We start from the raw sequence: 20,331 nt of genomic DNA, 5'->3' as shown, positions 1-20,331 counted from the left end.
ATCCTAGAACTCTCATGAACTAATGACAACTGCACGGACTCAAATAGAAATTAGCATATTACTACAGTTTCCAAGGAAATATAATTCAGAATACACTAGGAAATGTGGCTGCCATACAACACTTGGCTACATGGAAAAGTTCCTATTACGTACACAAAGAGGTAGTTTAAATTCAAGCAATTTGGGGAAATAAATACCATTATCAATACATTACCCATTGTGTATATATTTGGTCATAATTTTCTACTGATCTTATTGTCTTTTAATTACAAATTAGTTATAGTTAGTTTTAAAATTATCAACTTAGTTTTGCTGTATACTTTGGGTTCACGCATTTCAGACTAAGGTGATATAGCCCATATGTGTTAAGACTATCTGGGATCTACAATCATCCAGTAACTAGAAAGTAAACATGTTATTTATTGCGTCCAGCTATGAATTATTCATATCTCTGCTACTACTACAGATATAGCATACATATAATCTCTAAAAAAGATACCAGAAGGTGATCTTTATTAACATTATTTTTTCCACTGGAAAATGAAAAAGTGTGAGAGGGCACAGGATAGTTCACCCTTCCTAAGTTGGCCATCCACACACATAAACAAATAACCATATAAATATATTTAGCTTAAGAAAGAATGACCCAGTATTATACACATAAAGATACAATCAAGACGTGTTATAAGCTGAAGTAAACCAATAAATAACATTAATTGTTTTGATTTGGCAAGGAAAAGCAATTATTCTTTTCAGAAAAACTGATCTTGTCTACCTGTTTCCCTCTACTCAGGCAAATAAAAATTAGATCCCTAACTCTGCTCCAGGAAACAGAAATCAAGCACATTTCAATGTATTGATAAATCAGAGTAAAAGGGGTTCACAGGAAGTTTCCCAACAAAACCCAAAGGCCCCATGTTTTCACATTATCGTGAAAACATTATGCAGAGCCTTTTACAATAGAATAGAAAAAAAGAAAAGGAATGCAAGAAAGAACAATAAAACAAAAGAAAGATGATTAAGGACTGAGGAAAACAAAAAGGCAGTGGGAACTTATAAAATCATGCTTAAACCCAGAATGTTTATGCTGGAGTAATAAAATATAAGTAAGTACCCTAGGTGACAGGGGTGGGGGGGGGGGGGGGGATACAGATCTCATGTTCTCATCTCCCAGGGATTATCATCCTGACCTCAAATGATCACATTCTTTCATCAATGGGAAAACAGCAAAGGAAAAAGCCTCACTTTTTAACGGATTTCGCAAAGAATACTTTAACACTACTCTCTTCAAAACGACTTTTCTTCAGGCATTTCTTATTAAATCTCCTTAGCACATGAAACACATCTTTTACTGAGGACCAAACTGGAAAATATATTAACACAATATAATATTGTGAAGAATGTCTAAATTATATTATTTTTTCAAAGGTTTCTTCAATGTATCTTTAACCACGCAACCATATATCACGTGTGAAAAATTTCCTAAGCAGCATGAAACAGAGGAAATAAAAGATTTGGTGGCTTAGCCGAGTATTTCTATCCCTCTTAGGTGTGAACAATTTGTTCTTATTTATTTAAAAAAAAAAAAAAATGAGCAACTTCTTTACTGTAATGCCATGTCAAAAGGAAGGTGGGAAGAACAGGCAAAGGAAAACAGCCAAGGCAGAGAAGAAAGGAAGACCATAAGCCCCTACACACTCATCAGAGACAGAGAGGCCAAAGCAGTCTGCAGACTAGTATTAAAAAGAAACAAATGGAAGGGAGCACCTGGCTGGCTCAGTCAGTAGAACATAAGACTCTTGATCTCGGGTCTTTAAGTTTGAGCCCCACGTTGAGTGTAGGGAGGAAAGGAGAGAAGAAGACAAGACATAGGAGAGCCTATCTTGCAAAGAATGTAAGATGTCAGCATCAGAGATAAGAAGGCAGTAAGATTCAGTCACATAATTTCATACATCTGACTCTTAAGATTCCTAGAAGCTTCCATCAGCCCAGCCTAATGAATCCAAGAACAACCTACAAGAATTGCTGAGTAGTTGTTAATAAGCACATACTAAATTTACTTGAATAATCTTAGATTATTTTTTAATTATCTATTTGCTGAGAGTTTATCATAATTTACTTAATATTCCTGTTCTTCCCAGGTATCTCCATTACAAAATTAAAGATTAAGGGAAAAGGAATAAGAAAATTAATGTCAAATTATGATCTATAAATATTATGGAAAAAAAATTTTAAATGTGTGATTATTTAATTCATTTGTATACTGATACACACATTTGTTTGGATTCATTCACTGAATAACCACTTGTTGACTATATATTCTGTGATAAGCATAGTCTTAAGTACTAGAAATACAAAGGAAACTAACCCACATGGTCAACTATCTACAAAACAGTAATTAAATGAACATAAACCAATCATTTGCAAAGACAAATAAAATCTATTTAATGCAGGGAATCTCATGTGATTTTAAGAGAAAAGCAATCCATCAAGACAATTCCATGAAAGGGGCAGGGAGATATTTCCATTTTGAACAAAGTTCTAGGAACACTGTAAGACGAGGAACACACTTGTTTGATAGTTTTTTCCCTTCCCTTAAAAATTCTTTATAACTCAATCATCCAGTCAGTTGCTCTTCCTTTTCATAAAGAGATACTTGAGAAAAATGTGTATTCTTCTACTGTTGGGCAGAGTGTTCTATATATAAGGTCTAATTGGCTTAGAGTGTTGTTCAAGCTCTCTATTTCTTTATTGATCCTCTCTGGAGGTGTTCTAGCAACTATCTAGAATGTGGGAGAGCAGTCTCCCACTATTACTGCACAACTGTCTATTTCTCCTTTCATTCTGTAATGTTTACTTCATGTATTTTGGAATCTTTGCCGTTGGGTGCACATATGTTTATAATAATCAGTACATAACGTCTTTGTTTCTTGCAACAGTTTTAGACTCCCAGTCTATTTTGTCTGATATTAGTACATCCACCCCAGTTCTTTTTTTGGTTCCTATTTGCATGGGATATCTTTTCCCATCCTCTCACATTCCATCTACTTCTGTCTCTGGATCTACTTGAGTTTCTTGTCAACAGCATATAGTTGGATTGAGTTTTTTATCCATTCTGTCAATATCTGGCATAGTGAGATACCATTTCACACACATAGGGATGGCCATATTAAAAAACAAAACAAAACAAAACACACACACACACACACACACACACACACACAAAACCTGAACATAAATGCTGGCGAAGATGTGAAGAAACTGGAACATGGCTGTTAGGAATGTAAATGGTCCAGCCAAGTGTGAAGAACATTTTGGCCGTTCCTCCAAAAGTTAAACATGGAATTACCATACAACTCAGCAATTCCACAACTAGGTATACAGGCCAAAGAATTAAAGATGGGTACCCAAATACATATAGATGTAGGTTCAAAGCAGTACTAGGTGTAACAGTCAAAGGAGGAAATGACCCAACTGTTCACCCACAGGTGTGTGGACAAACACAAAGTGGTATTCATCACATGCAACAGAATATGACCCAGTCACAAAAAGGAAGCCCCCATACACAGTAAAATATGGATGAACACTGAAAACAACTCTAAGTGAAAGAAGTCAGACACAAAAAGTACCATATTTATGAAACATTCAGAACAGGTAAATCCACAGGGGAAGAAAGTAAAATAGTGGTTGCCAAGGGCTGGAAGGCAGAAAGGGTGAACACTAAGGAGCATGGAGATCCTTTTGGAGCTAGATTCTTTGGAACTAGACAGTGGTGATGGGTGCCTAACATTGTGAACATACCAAAAACCACTGACCTGCACACGTTGAAAGACTTTTATAGTATTGAAATTTTATCTCAATTTTTAAAAAATTTAATCTTCAGTACAAAAATTTAGAACTAGCTGACTCTGGACCTGGGGAAGACAGGAGTGACTTGGAAGGAGCATGAGGGAACTCTCTGGGGTGACAGTCATGTCCAATACCCCAGTGAGATATCTGGGATACATATATGTATGCATATAATTCTATGTTTAAGAATTTAGTGGGATACATATCTGCAGTTATACTTTGAAACGCACCGAAATCCAGACGGATTAACAGATGGATAGATAAGTGATAAAGCAAATCTACAAAAAATTAATAGCGGAATCCTGGTGACAGGAATATAGGTACACACTGTAGAATTCTTTCAAAATGTTGTGTGACTGAAATTTTTCAAAATAAGAGAGGAAAAAGTTAACAAGAAAAACATCTACACAGAGATTAAGAATATGGTTATAAGAGGAATGACTGAGTGGCAATATGAGAGTGTCTTCTTTTGAAGAAATGGCAGTGTAAGCCAATATATGAAAAGCTACAAGGAGTCTTCTGTGTGAAAGTATCAGCTAGAGTATGCAAACCCCCACCCAACACACTCGCAAAAAACCTTATTCTAAGACTCTGAAGTTTGGTGTATTCAAGAAAGGCAGTGCAACTAACGCAGAGAAGGCAGTGAAGGGAGTAGTATAAAACGAGATTGGAGAGAAAGGCAGGTGACAAATCATTTGTAGTTGCAGTCAGGGGAAGGAATTTTTATTTTATCTAAATGCAAGGAAAGGCCATTAGAAGGCTTAAAGCAAATACAGTATGGGATGAGATGGGGTGTGTCCTTACTGCTTGGGGTTTTAAAATACCACGCTGACAGTTATGCGAAGAATGACTTTGAAGTGTTTACAAAAAGGAGAGAAACTATTGTAACAGTCCTTGCAAGGACAATGGTAGCTTGGGAGAGAGTACTGGTAATCAAGATAATGAGTATGAGTATCGGAGGTTATTTTGAATGAGGGACTGACAGTATCTATTGATATATTGACAACAGGATGACAGCGCAACAACACCAGGATAGATCTTGGGTTTTAGCTTTAGCCACTGAGTAAATGGAATGACCTTTGCTGACATGTAGGAACTGTGCATGAAGCAGTCTTAGAGTAAGGTGAACCTGAAGATCAAAAAAAATTTTATTTAAATCAGGAACGATGTGCAATTCTGAGTAAGACGGCAAAAGAAAAGACTCAGAATAATCCAGAAGTAGTTAAAGAACAGGTTTTAGATCTACAATTTCTTTTTTACAATCAATTCGGTTTGATTGTATTGAGGACCTTTGATCGAGTAAAAAGATCAAACTTGAATGCAAATCGAGCTCACTGATTACTGTTGTCTGTCTCTGAGGTTAAAGATAAACTGAGGATCTATAGCCCTGTATCTCTAAACTTGGAGAGGTCAAAGGAAAATATCAGGAGTGAGAATGAGAGAGACAAGGAAGACCAAAAAACAAGCAAGCAGAAGTAACATATTAAGCCTTGATGGTCTCTCACCCTATCAACGATAAGAGGCTGTTTCTTCAATTCCACATACAACATGCTTAAGTGCCTTATAGTACTTACACAAAGTGGTGACTCAAATCTTAGCTCTCATCCTCTAAGCCCATTAGTTTTGCAAAAGTATAATGAAAAATCAATCGTCTTTGGCCCTAAATGAACCTAAATTTAAAGCAGGCCCACCACTCAGTAGGTCTGTGACCTTGAGCAAATTACTTACCATTTCTAATCCTTAGTTTCTTAAATGTAAATGAAAATAATTAACCCAAGAATTAGCATTAGAAATAACATTCACAAAGTGCCAGCAACAAGGAAAAAATGCTCCACAAAGAAGAGCTACTATTATGTAAAAGACACCTAATTCATCAATGCTCCCGGCTGTTAGCTTCCTCCTTTGGCCGCAGAGATTCCTGTTTCCAGAATGAGAAGTAAAGACACAAGAGAGGGAACCACAGAAAAAGACGATCCATTTATTTTCTCCATGTAACACAGAAAGAAGTGAAGCACAGAAATCCGAATAGGTATGAAAGACAAGGACAATCAGCTACCCAGAAATGGACAGGTTCAAAGGTTTGATCATAATTCAGCTGTTTAGAACTAGGAGGGTATTTTCCTGTGATTCCTCTGGAATCAATGTTTAATTCAACTCTTCCATGAACTCAGAAAGGCCCATCAAAATCATAATGTAGTTAAAATGTGATAGATCTCAATAAAATTAGTAGAAAACAAAACTGATCAATCACCAAAAGAAACAGAATACCAAGAGACTAATAATATATAATTCCATTTATTTTAGAACCTGGCACTTGAGGGAAAAAGGTTTTTACGGGTGGTTTCCGTGGTGATTCAGAAGGGTTTTCAGGGAAATTCCAAATGCTTTATAAAGCTGATGACCCTGGTTCTTTATTATGTTTTATTTCACCTCAAGTTTTATGGCTTCCCTTTCTTTCAGCATAAGCAAAACACTAGCACTCTGACACTTAACAGCCATGATTACGATCATTATTTCACAAATGAGAAGGCATAATTGGAGAAGAATTAGAAGATAGGAAAGAGGAAGGAGTCGTAAAGGTCACAGATTATTCTTTAAAAAAAAAAAAAAGGTAAAAGACAAGACACGAAAGCAAGCACTCTGCAGTCTGTCATTTATACAAAGGAAATGCTCGAGTTGATGAGTTATAATTCGAAATATGGCACGCCAACTTAATTCATGATTTTCTTCTAATCCCTTTTGTTTCTCAAATTCCTCCAAACATTCTATCCTTTTTATGTAGATACTATTGTGCTAACCGTATTATGGAGTTAATAACAATACTATCTAAACTAAAACCAGAAAGACAACTTTTTTAAAATCTAAGAGTATACAACAGAACAAAATGAAATTACTTTAGAAAAAAGTGTCCTCAAAAGCCAACAGGTATGCTCCATGCCTCCAACACTGTGAGGAATGCCAGTGATTTCAAACCTCAGGGAGATGCTTTTGATTTTTTCAAAGAATGAACCACAAATCAGTTCCATGCAGTCCAACTTATTCAGCAAGTACTTCCTGTGAAGTACTGAAATGCTTTTTGAAAATGTTGATATGTCTGAAGAAATGATTAAGAAAGAGATGTTGTAGTCAGATAAAATAAGATTTTCTAAGACCTGGTCTTAAGTCCAAATCTACATCACTGGCAGCAATATCTGCAAAACAAATAAACAAAACACACTTAACCCTGAGTCAAACCAAAATAATTTAGCCAGACCCAGCTAGAAACAGGAACCCAAAGAACCAAACAACCTTCCAGATCACTGAAGAACTGTTAAGCTAGCCTGAGCCTAGGGTAAAAATATTATTTACTAACTCAATTGGTTACTTTCAGAAATTAGACGTGTACGCGTGTACACACACACACACACACACACACACACAACTATGTAAATTTTGCCAAATCAAATGCTCTCCCAGTGAAAAAAATAATTCTGAATCATCAATCTTAATGAGAAAACAGGACTAAAGAAATGTTAATGTGGGATGCTGAAAAGTTTGGCCCTACCCAAGGAGGAATGCTAAGTTGCTAAGATTTCCAGACCGCCAAGAATCGTCTGATTCCTCTCACATACCTAAGGAGTTCTGGCAACTGTATACAAATACCAATTTGATTAATACAGCTGTTAAGTTATTTCATACATTGCTAATTCCTGACAACAATATGCCCTCATATATTTTTTAATTAGCAAATACTGAAAACAGAATCGTCATGAGCAATAGGAATATTTTTTAAAAATAAAAAGTTGGTAAGCCCTGTCCAGTGTAACTGTACCTAGAACAGTCAAGAAAACAGTCATTCAGACGTCCTTCAGTTTATATTTTACTCCAATTTATAAGATTCATCCTGATTTCTCACATTCTTTTTCCTAGGACGGTTATTAAAAGTTGATATTTAACATCTTAAGAAAAGGTAGAAACTTGAAGGGCCTTGTCAAATAGAAAACCTTCATTTTAATCATCTGTGTCGTTAATAAGTTGTACTCTACTAAGTAAGTGCATAAAATTTACATTACATACAAGCTCAAGAGTTAAGACAACTCCTTCTTTTACCTAGCCTGTGATTTCAACTTACAAAAGAGCTATAATTAAAGTCAAAATACTCCTTAAAGTTCACTTTTTGTTTCAAAACAGAACATGGTAATAAGTCAGCTGATACATTCTTCCAAAGGGACAAGTAATCAAAATCCTAAAAGTATTAAAATATTATTTGCTCTATGGGGTCACTCATTACATGTTTACTCGACCGTATCTGCTGAAAGACCTAGAAACGCTACGAAAGTTAATTTAAGAACTTACCAATTTCCCGTGCAATTCTGACAGCTTCATCTGCATCCTGTAAAAGCAGGAAATGAGACCCAACATTAATCCCATCAGCCACTGCACAATGTCTTTAGGGCAGTCATATATTGCACTACTGTCTCCTCTGATTCATTTAATGTTCAATTTTACAACCTTCTAACTCTTTTCATTCAGAGAAATGTAAAATTAATACCATAAGTGGAATGTAAATTCTACCTCATCATTATTATATTAAGAAACTCAAAGCAGTTTGAAATGAGCTGGCAGGAAGCACAACCAGAATTGCCAAATGATCTGGTGCAGTTGCTGGAATTTAACAGCAGAATTTAGATGTTTACAATCAATACTGAATCATAAATCAGATCATTAAAGCTTGTCTACCGCCAGCTTCTTTCTTTCCCTGATATTTACATGTCATGTTTTCCTGGATTCTGTCAGCAGGGGGAGTTGATTCTCTATTGTTTGGGAGAGGCTCAAGATTTTCTAGAAATAAAAAGTAAATTTCCAGTATCTACAGGAATTGCCAATTGTCCCCCCACAAATTCCTTTGGAAGTCTCCATTACTTTTTCCTTTTCTTTTCATCCTTTTCTCCGGTACATATTTCATCTTTACTAGGTATATCTTTTTACGTAATTTAAAACCTTAAATTCCATGAACCAACTTTTGGGGGGGGGAAGCTTCTGAAAAGCCAAGGAAAGCAAATGCCTTCCAAAGAAGTACAAGGTTAAGAATTAGTTGATGAATATAAGGATTAATTATTGATAAATACCAACCAATGCAACTGAGAGAAGAAAAAGTTCCCTCGAATCTAAACCATTTCATTGATCATTAATGCTCACCTACCGCACAAACACAGAACACTCCTGATACATTTCCACGAGAACAATAAGGAGAAAGCTAAAAAAGAAGGTGTTAAACCCAAGCCTCCCTAGGAAATGTGGCTTTTCTTTACAACTCATTGATGTAAACTAATCACCAGAAATGACAATGTTTTGAAACCATTAGCTAGTAAGAATGCCTGAATTTTTGGAAAATTAAAATATTAAAGCGAAGCCTCGTATTTTGTAAGCTTTTAAGCTAGTAACTTAAAAATGTAGAGTAACCATGTCAGAATCCTTCCCCAAAAGGAGGGGCGGGGGATGTTTATAACTGGTTCATTTATGCCTAATAAAAAAAAAAAAAAAATCTTCCCTAAAAGTCTTCAGTACCTAATAACATCCCCTGAATAAGGAGGTTGGCAGGGGAAGTTGTCAGAAAAATTTAATTTCCTTTCATTAGCCAGTCTGCTCCACAAATAGGTGCTTGTTAAGTTCAAAGCGGTCCTGAAAGCAACATCAGTTTTAAGTCTTTTTTTTTTTTTTTAACTCCAAGCAGTCACATCTGCTAATGAGATTTTCCAAGTAACAATTGTTTTCAAGGCAGAGATAAATCTATACCTCCCACTCTACTCTCCCAAAAATCAAGGTTTACTACTTTATTACACCTTGCTGTTTTTGCTGACCCTACATTCTCCAAATTTTAGCTTAAAGGGATAAAAATCCATGAAAAGAGTCATTTAAGAATGTTAGTGGTTTCCACACATTGAGTTTGAAGGTTCTTTGTTCAAGCCAGTGACAGTTCTGGAGAACACTTCCCCTTAACAGCCTCTCCGTCAGGAAGTGTTAAACCTGCCGAATGCGACAATTAGTGCCTCACGGACAAACACAGGAAGAGCGCTGGCTGATGGAGGCTGGATTATAAGAGCCTAGAAGGAAACTTTGAACATGTCTTTTCTTTCAGATGTGTAATAGTATATTTGCAAAGTATATTCGGAGAGAAAATAAACCGCTGTCACAAAAGTCTGTTACCTTGAGAGAACTGACAAACAGGCAAATATTAAAAGATAATTCAGAAAATTCATTAATCCTATTTATCATAATACACATCATGGATGTATGTGTGGACACATATTTACACAAAGCCAAACTTCTAAAAAAAATTTTTTTGGTAACTACCACAAGTCCAACACTTCTATGAACTGTCTCAAAACAATCTTGTCTTTTAACGAATGTTATGTTAAGGAAACTTAACATATCTATGATGCATTATTTGGGACATTATTTTTTTTTTAAATAATAGTTTATTTAAGATTCAGGTTTAACTGGGCAGCCTATATTTTATTTGGCAACTCTTAAGACAAAAGTATTTCTTAGTATGAAAAGCACATTTCACTAAATAAACTTCCAAATAAAATTAAACTATCTTAAAAAGTCATTTTTCCTTTGTCACTCATTTATCCCAAGATATTTTATTCAAGACATATTATATATTGGACACTTACATACTATTATCAGTTTCCACAAGAAACTATTAAATACACTCATCTCTAATGTGTTCTTTTTGCATATTTAGCTATTATCGGGCTACATAAAGAGATTAAAAGCCCTATATAGTTCCAAATTCAATGGCAATGACACAGTATAACTTTCTTAGAAGACTAGACAGGAAAACTTTTTTAATAAAAAGCCTTAAATCAAAAAGAAAAAGATCAACAATTATCAGGGAAAATGGACAAAAGATTAAATGAGAAGCTTCCATAAAATGAAATCCACAAGAATATATGAAATTTGTACAATTTTAGTCATATTTATAGGCATACAAGCTAAAACAATGAGACACACAGTTGATCTGCCAAAACCTGCCAAGAGCCAGGAGTGAAGGCCTGAAGGTAAGCAGACATGACTCTAACTACTGATGTCATATGAAATTGGTACTATCTTTTTTTTTTTTTAAAGATTTTATTTATTTATTTGACAGAGAGAAATCACAAGTAGGCAGAGAGGCAGGCAGAGAGAGAGGAGGAAGCAGGCTCCCTGCTGAGCAGAAAGCCCGATGTGGGGCTTGAACCCAGGACCTGGGATCATGACCCGAGCTGAAGGCAGCGGCTTAACCCACTGAGCCACCCAGGCGCCCCGGTACTATCTTTTTAAGAACTGTTAGTATCTATCAAAAGTTTGAAGACCTCAATCTTTCAACCCAGCAACTTCATTTTTTGAAAGCTCTCCTATAGATACATCCACATGCACGCACACCAGAGATATATAAATCAATTTTTAATTTGTTGCTGGTATTTTGATGAGAAAATCTGAAAAACAACATTGAAGGCCTTCAATAAGGGACTGGTACTAAAAAGGATACATACATGCAATGGAATACGCCACAGTCTTTGAAAAGATGAGGCTGAGCCGTATGTGGTACTACATGAAATAGCTCTTGCATTCATGGAACTCACAGGCTTCCTTAGTAAGGGAAACCGAAAGAGCAAACAGACAAACTGAGAGCTGAATTCAACGTTACACGCAAACAACCAGGACTGCCAGGAGACAGACAGGGAGAACATGCTGTCAACACATGGCCCAGAAAGGGTCCTCCTCAGGGCACCCAGATGCTCCATCAGTAGAGCATGTGATTCTTGATTTTGGGGTTGTGAGTTGTTCCAGATCCACGTTGGGGACAGAGACTACTTAATAAATTTGTTTTAAATAAAGAAGAAAATGAAAGAGTCCTTCTGAAGTAAAATGTAAACTGAAGCCTGAAGAGAACAAACACTGCCCTGGCAAGATTTTGGGTGAAAGAAGTCTAAACAAAAGAACAACATGAACAAAACCCATATTCAGAAGGTATTTCGTATGTTCTAGAAACCGTGAGAGTCCATGAGGTGAAAAATGAAGACAAAAATCAAGTGGCAGAAAAGGACAGCAGGAAGTCCAGTGGTGGGCATGGCCCATCAGCTGGGCCTTTCGGGACTCAGCACAGAGTTCCAAATGCCCTGGCTCCGTGCCGGAGAAAGAGGACTGGGGTTTCGGAAGCTAACCCCTATACTCTAAGAATACCTCAAATACAGTGTGCACTATGGGGGAAGCAAGTTGTAGGAGAATATGTATAGTGTGACCTTGTCTTTTTTTTAATGTGTCAGTATTATTCCTTTGATTGCTGAATATTATTCCTTGGTATGGATATGCCACGTTTTTTTATCCATTCATCAGTTGATGGAAATGTAGACTGTTTTGAATTTTTGGTTACTATGAAAAATGCGCCACTGAGCATCTGTGTACAAATTTTTGCTGCACATACATGTTCTGGCTATATAAGTAGGAGTGAGATCACAGGGTCCCACAGTAACATTATATTTAACCTTTTGAACTGCCAAGCTGTTTTCCAAAATGGTTGCACCGTTGTACATTTCCATGAGCAGTGTGTAAAGGCTCTCACTTCTCTGGTTCTTTGCCAGCATTTGGTAATACTCCACTGTAGCCACCCTCGTGGTTGCAAAGTGACTCGGTGTCAGTGCTTGATCCTGCCTGCACCGACGGCCCCCAGGGCCCTTCCTACCTTGACTCTCCTTCCCACCCCCAAGACCGCCAGACATTCTCCAGCTCCCGGGCCTGTCTGCCAATACCAGGCCCTGAAGACAGGAGGGAACAAGAAAGGCACCATCCCAGCCTTCATGCAATTTACAGTCTGGTGGGAAAGGCAGGCCCTTAAATGACTATACAGCAGCTAAGAAACCATTACCAAGATGCATGTTACGCAGAAAAAGTGAAGAGGGCGTGTGACGACAGGGAATGTTGATTCCAAAACTAGAGCTCCAGGAAACTTCTCAGATGCAGCTACTGTGAAAGAGACCTGATGAATGAAAGCCTGGAGGAACAGAGCCCAGGGGCTGGGGCTGAACAGCGAGCGAGCCAAGGGCAGAGTGGAGCAGGGCTGCACTTGAGCCTGAGAGCAAGAAAATGAAAAGTCCTCACTATGGCGGCATTTTGAAGGATCGGAGCATATAATTTACTTATTATTTTGAGTATTGTCTACCCTCTGCATCTCCCTACCGCAGTAAGGTATAAGCTCCATAGAAGCAAAAATCTCTAACTGGTTCAGGGGTAAGTTTAAATTCCTAGAACTGCCCAGCGCATCGTCGTCGTTCGGGAAACAGCCATTGCTGAACGAAAGCCTGACGGAACCAAGAAACAAATGAAGAGTTTAGAGAGAGGCAAGAGGGATGTGAGTTTAGCTGGGAAGCAAGGGCCTAGGAGAGAAAAACTACCATTTCTCTTAAACTCAGGGGTACGTGCTTCAAGTTTCACTGAAATCTCACTTTCTCCAGAAAGCCTTTCAGTCCTCCTACACCAGGTGAGGTGTCACTGCTGCGTGACCAGATTACACTCTGCCCTTCAATTATGACAGCCCTGTCACTTGCTCTCCAAGACAGCAATGACTAGGTCAGCTGCTCTCTAAGAACCCCCCATGGCTTAGCAAAGCGATACATCAACACATTATTTGTTGAATGAATCAACAACTAGCCATCAGCTTCCACAGAAACAAGTCTGTTGCCTGAAGGATCTGCTCCAGCGCCAACAGAACTGCTCATCCCCAGCCGGAAGTGAATCAACTTACATCCTCGGAGAGGCAGTGGCCTGGTCAAATTCGCAGTCTACGTGATATACAGCAAGGAAGTGCCACACAGCGGTTGGGAGCAGGAGCTCCAGAACCAGCGAGGCTTGGGTTTTGCTTCAGTGTAGGCCGAAGCACACTCCGTGACAGACCGTTACTGCCCCGCAAAACCCACCCAACATGTAGCCTCCTCCCTCGTCTTTCAACCCTCAGTCAAGCACTTTTCTTACCTACTGAATGTTTGAAACGTGGGTTCTTGAAACTTGGGTTCTTGAAACGTGGTGGGTTTCACAGAACCCATTCTTTTTATTTTTAGAGCCTCTTCTTAAAAAATAGTACTTCTTAACTGTAATTTTATTTTTAAAAAACATATTTTATTTATTTTAGAGAGAGTAAGAGAGCGCAAGCAGGGGGCATGGCCAAGGGAGAGGGAGAAGCAGACTTCTAGCTGAGTAGGGAGCTGAGTAGGGGCTCAATCCTATTATTCTGGGATCACGACCCGAGCTGAAGGCAGACCCGAGCTGCCCAACCAACTGAGCCACCCAGGTGTCCCTTAAGTGTAATTTTAAATGCATTTTTCATTAGTTTAAAAGATCAGGGGCGCTAAGTGGCTCTGTCAGTTAAAAGATCAAACTTTATATGACAATATGTTTTCAAACTGAAGGGCCACAAATTTATATTAAAATGTAAGAGAAAACAGACATTTAATAAAAACATAAAATAAGTATTAAATTTTATCTTACCAAATATACTTCACTCTTTGTTAATATAAAACAAATCTCTTTTAAGCAAAACATCATTATTTCTTCATAGATCCAACCTGGCAATATTTGAAGAAAAAGTAGAACTAATTCTACTTACTCTTAGCTTTAGAACAAACTTTTTAGGTTTTCTAAAGATTTTATTCTTAAGTTATCTCTACACCAAATGTGGGGCTCACAAGAGTCACATCTACTGACTAAGCCAATCAGGTGCCCTTAGAACATTCTTTTTCCTTCTTCTTCTGTAAGATTTTATTTACTTGAGAGAGAGAGTAATAAGCGAGAAAGAGAGAGAGAGAGAGAAGAGAGCACAAGCAGGGGGAGGTGCAGAGGGAGAGTAAGAAGCAGACTCCTCTAAGGAGGGAGCCCCTAATCCCAGGACTCCAAAATCATGATTTGAGCTGAAGGCAGATGCTTAACTGACTGAACCACCAACGCACCCCCCCCAGAATATTCTTAAAATATTCCCCACATCTACTAACTGTATGACATATGATACAACATATGAAAATACTACAGGAGGGGTGCCTGGGTGGCTCAGTGGGTTGAAGCCTCTGCCTTTGGCTCAGGTCATGATCCCAGGATCCTGCTTCCCCTCCTCTCTGCCTACTTGTGATCTCTGTCAAATAAATAAATAAAATCTTAAAAAAAAAAAATACTACAGGGATTAAGATAGTGTATTCTATTGAGGAAGTGTTCAATGATATTCTGTAGTTTATTAAAAGAAAATTTCTAACAGGTAGGACAACGATCTCCTGAAAATCAAAGAAAAATCAAATATAAAAATTTCAACAGAAGCAATAAAACAAATCTAATGCTACTGATGCCTTTACACAATTTTCAAACGAAGAACATAGAATATTTCTGTTTTCATATCAAAAGTTAGTACAATTGAGAAAACACTGAAAAGCACAAAACCAAATGAAACCAAGTATTAGCAACCATATTCTTACGGCTTCAAAGCAGGAAGTAGGAAAAAGGATTGGTCCAACAATATGATCTGATTCAAATCCCTGTTGTTCATTCTGTAATCACAGCCTATAATCCCAGTTTGAAGAAAGCCACATCTTGGTTCTGAAGTTACAGAGCACTTGGGAACCCTGATGAGGTAAATATTAAACCATATAGTTCCAGCAGTTCCAGAAATGGAGAAAGAGCTAAGACAGCACCAGAACAACTAGCCATCTCTTTTACCCCTCTTTTTCAGTACAACTTATATTAAAGGAGCACCATCATTTAACCCGAGAGCAAAACAGTAAAAAAAAATTCAGTGACAGGAGGGGTTGGGCGATGTTGCTATAAACAAATAAGCAGATCACAAAAATGTCATAAGGGGCTAAGAAAAATCAAGTGCCTTTTCTACAAGCCTATTCGTTCATACTCTCCAGCCCTCACCTGGGAGGCATCAAAGTGCAAAGGCTAAGAACGAGGGTGCTTGGGCCAGAAGGCGTGGGCTCAGCACTGGCTCTCTAGGAGAGTGAGCCCGCTACCTCCCCGGGTGCCTCCCTGGAATCTGGTTTCCTCATCTGTAAGATGGAGATAGTGGCAATTTCTATCTCCTAGGGTCACTGAGAAGATGAAATTAGTTGGCACACAGTATGCCTCACAATATGGGATAAAATGGGCAGCCTGCCACCACAGATGCCAAGTCCGCTCCTTGCCTGCCAGTCTTTGGCTGGAGTATCTTGTGGTCATCATTTAGCCTCTGAACCTGTATAATGCAGAATTAATACCAGCATTGCAATACCGCAAAAAAATGTGCACCTGCATCCCCAGGACACTCCACTGGGGTCAGACAATCTGTGCACTCATTGTGGCTGGTGGGTAGGGAAAAAGAGTGGGGAAGGGAAGCAAAAACTGTAATAAGGACAGGCATATTTAGTCATCCCTGATGCTAAACACCCAATTCACTCCAACATTGATTCAGACCGAAACTCTTTGTCACTTGCTACAATACAACCTACTTACCAACCCTGAATTCTGTACTCACTGGATGAGAGTCCTTCTACTCATTCACATGGAAAGCTACTTAAGAGTTCACTTTCCTCAGCTGGTTCTAGAACAAATCAGAAACTGTTGGGGGGGGGGGGGGCTACTGCTTCTATATGCTATGGGTAAACACTTATCTGTACACAAAAAGCATCCTCAAACTACTGTGCATTCTTATAAACGTAAAGCAAAAACTTTCAACAGTCCTGAGTTCAGGAAATGGGTTCTAGCTGATTGTGTTTTCCAGACAACTCTGAATCAAGCAGAAGACCATCTGAATATCCTTTCAAATCTTTCTAAACATTTTTATACCATTTTAACACACTTTATACACATTTTTATAACCATAAAACGGCACAGTAAAAGTAACTGAATCCTTTCTCAAAAATAAAAAAGCTACTCTGAGGCATCATCAGGAAGGTCACTCTTGGTTTAGCAGGACAAAAGGATACTGATGTCTAATAATATACTTTGGAATTACCAGGACACAGCTTTTCCATTTTTTGGTTATTTTGGTTTTTAAAATTATTCCCTTTATGCTAGTTTTTGTTGTTATTATTTGGCTCTTTTTGCTAAAGCAAGAATACAGTTTTTAAAATCCGGCTAATAAGGTAACAGGAACATTGACTACTTTAAGCCTATACTGTGCAATTTACCAACCTCATTCAAACACATTACCACACTCTGCTCTGCTCTGAGATGTGAAGGGCAACAGGAACTCAGAGATGTTTAATGAACTTCCCCCAAAGCTGGAATGCTGATATCACAACAAAATGCAGTGATCCCTCCCTCTGCCCCACTCCTGACGTATACCAGATTGGAGAAATGACAAATTCACTTTATTTTAGGCCTCTATCATTTCATGCCCAAGAAAAGCACTTTTAACTCACTGACCAACCTCGCTTTGCACTGCTCCAATCCGTTTTCCACATCACAAATCAAAGAAAGTTATCTGATTCTACAATTTTATCATGTTAACTTTTTTACAGGAAACCATTCAGAGGCTCCCAATGCGAACAGAGCCACCCCCAAACCCAGGCACTTCGAAGTCAAGACCACACACATCTGGATCCTCATTTTCTCTCCAGCTCACTCTTTTTCTGCGGCCTCGGGTGCTCAGACCAGCACTTTTCTAAAGCTCACGCAGGGGCTCAGCAACAAACTTTACCAATAAGGTGTTCTTGTGTACCTTAAAGTTGTGTCTCAGGGCTGCTCAGCAGGGAGCCTGCTTCCCCTGTCTCTCTGCCTGCCTCTCTGCCTACTTGTGATCTCTCTCTCTGTCAAATAAACAAACAAAATCTTTAAAAAAAAAAAAAAAAGGCTGTGTCTCCCATCACTTTTTAGCTAACTCACTACTACTCAAACTTCAGCTATCACTTAGCTATCACTTCCATCTGCCCTGGCGTCCTCAAACTAGGTTAGGCGGTCCCCCTCCTAGAGACCCACGCACTCTGAGCTTTGAATAATTAAAATGTACTAAATCGCTTGTCTACTTGTAGGTCACCTAAGGGGACTTAAAACCCTTTGAAATCAGAGTCTGTAGCTCATTATTCTTTGTTAAAGTGGGCGGGGGTTCCAAACTCTGTCTTCGACCACCTTCAGATGCATACCCCACAATTCTCTCAAGCTCTGGAGATCAAGTTAATAAGATGTTGAATAAAACAGAACTTGTTAAAGGCAAATACTTGTTATCAGATGACTACTTGAGGATTATACCTTAAAATAATGTGGTTTCCCTCTAATCGAAAGAATGATTCAAGAACAAGACATAATGAAAACCACACACAAGACTGTGGCAAACCATCTCTATACACCCTCCATACACTAGCCTAAATATTCAAATGGGAAAGGAAGAAACGTTTTAAAAAGAAATGTAACGAACTGAAACCACATTAATTTACTCAAATTAGGTGAACATTACTTGGGGGGAAAAACTAGAAAACAGTTGTCAAGAAAAAAAAGAAATTTAGGGGCACCTGGGTGACTCAGATGGCTAAGCAATTGTCTTAGGCTCAGGTCATGATCTCAGGGTCTTGGGACTGAGCCACACATTGGGCTCCCTGCTCAGTGGGGAGTCTGCTTCTCCTTCTCCCTCTACTGCTCCTTCTGCTTGTGTGCTATCTTGCTCTGTCAAATAAATAAATTAAATCTTTTTAAAAAGGAAAGAAAGAAATTTAGCCTTAAAGATACTACAGGCCAGGGGCGCCTGGGTGGCTCAGTGGGTTAAAGCCTCTGCCTTCAGCTCGGGTCATGATCCAGGGTCCTGGGATCGAGCCCCACATGGGGCTCTCTGCTCAGCGGGGAACCTGCTTCCCCCTCTCTCTCCGCCTCCCTCTCTGCCTACTTGTGATCTCTGTCTGTCAAATAAATAAATAAAATCTTAAAAAAAAAAGAAAAAAAAAAGATACTACAGGCCAAGGGGGGGAGGGGAGGGACAACAAACAAAACTAAAGCAAAATTAAAAAACCAACCTATGGATTTAAAAAAGATAGAACTACCTATAGTTAACACATACATGCTTCCAATGGAAAAGTATTGCTAATGCAATTGCTAAAACCACATGGTATTGCAAAAATTTATACTATTTATTTGCATCAGCAAAACTCTACCTGCTTAGATGCCCTTGAAAGTAATCTCTTATGAACAAATCTGAAACTATTAAATGTGAAGAACAGTGTAGTTCTAAATGAATGTAGTTACTACAAAAGAAAACTAAATAACCGAACTTTAAAAACTATGTGCAGCCTTTTATAACAAATAACTAAAAGTAAGCAAGAAATAAAACCAGAATGAAAATTTAGGAGCAAAACAAAAGGGCATTCCTAAAATTATTTTTAAATGTTTATCTGAAAAATATAACCTACATGTTCAGTTAGGGCTTAACTAAATTCAGACAACAGGTGTCAAGAACTATACACCATAGTTAAAAGTGACAGAGGTAATGAGAATCTGCCATTATGTGAAGGCATGAATGGATCTTAAAAGTCTCCTAAAGCATATGAGGAGACAAAACTGAAAAGGTAAGTGGATTTTTCTTCTACTTGCTACTTATCCCTATTTTACAAATTAACAGCAGCTGCAAATTCAAATGCAGCCTTCCGGAAAAGATGAACTCATTGAAAGAGCAAAGCCAACTTTATTATACCTACTACATTTAAAGATACTGACACTTTGAGGCAATCTGGGAGGTTCCACTAAGTTCTGTTAAAGACCCTGGATTCGAAAAACCGCAGAGCTCCTCTGATGCCCAGTGAGCCCACACCCAGGGGTGTCCCCAACCACAACAGTGACAAAAATCTCACCGGGGAGAGCTCCGATTTCCTTTTTAGGAAACTCAGGAATGAGGAATCCTTTGATATTTGGATTAGATTTGAAAATGTTTATTACTAGAGGAAGACTTATTAGAAATAAAATATCCTCGACATTTTTTGTTCTAAGCCCATAGACAAAGTTTACATGGAAGAAGACAAGTATAAGACCTATAAGTTCGCCTTCATGTAGCTCCAGAAGCTGATGTATTCAGAGGATTTCATCACACTGGTATCTGAACAGGATAAAATTTCCTTTGAAACCATATCAAAACCTTGAGGGGCGCCTGGGTGGCTCAGTCAGTTAAGTGTCCACCTTTGGTTCTGGTCATGATGTCAAGCTCCATAGGGAGCTCCCTGCTCAGTGGGAAGTCTGCTATTCCCTCTCCCTCTCCTCCCACTCGTACTCTCTCACTCACTCACTCCCTCTCTCTAATAAATAAATAAAATCTATAAAATCAAACAAACAAAACTTGAGAACTTTTTGTCTTGACTTTTGTCCATGGGAGTCTGGATCTGGGAGAGCTCTCCCTTCCAAATTTAAACCACCAAGGCATGCATATTGTCAGATCTACCATTAGAGATGGCCAACCACTACGCTGGGGGCCCAAGACATGAGGTGAACAAACAACATATTTGATATGTTATTACAAGATTC

General features: G+C 38.3%; 1 protein-coding gene across 7 annotated transcripts in view; it reads right to left on the bottom strand.

Moving 5' to 3' along the window:
* LOC111146952 (propionyl-CoA carboxylase alpha subunit) overlaps positions 1–20,331 on the bottom strand; it is a 397,121-nt gene that overhangs the window by 263,566 nt on the left and 113,224 nt on the right. For all 7 annotated transcript variants that reach the window (XM_022502699.1, XM_022502702.1, XM_022502704.1 and 4 more), the window contains one exon: positions 8,185–8,221. In XM_022502699.1, coding sequence (XP_022358407.1) covers positions 8,185–8,221 — 37 coding nt within the window. The remainder of the gene's footprint in view (positions 1–8,184; positions 8,222–20,331) is intronic.

The sequence above is a fragment of the Enhydra lutris genome, unplaced genomic scaffold (assembly GCF_002288905.1).
Source record: "Enhydra lutris kenyoni isolate GAN:26980312 unplaced genomic scaffold, ASM228890v2 scaffoldscaffold15, whole genome shotgun sequence".
NCBI lineage: Eukaryota > Metazoa > Chordata > Mammalia > Carnivora > Mustelidae > Enhydra > Enhydra lutris.
This window is presented reverse-complemented; position numbering and strand designations above follow the sequence as displayed.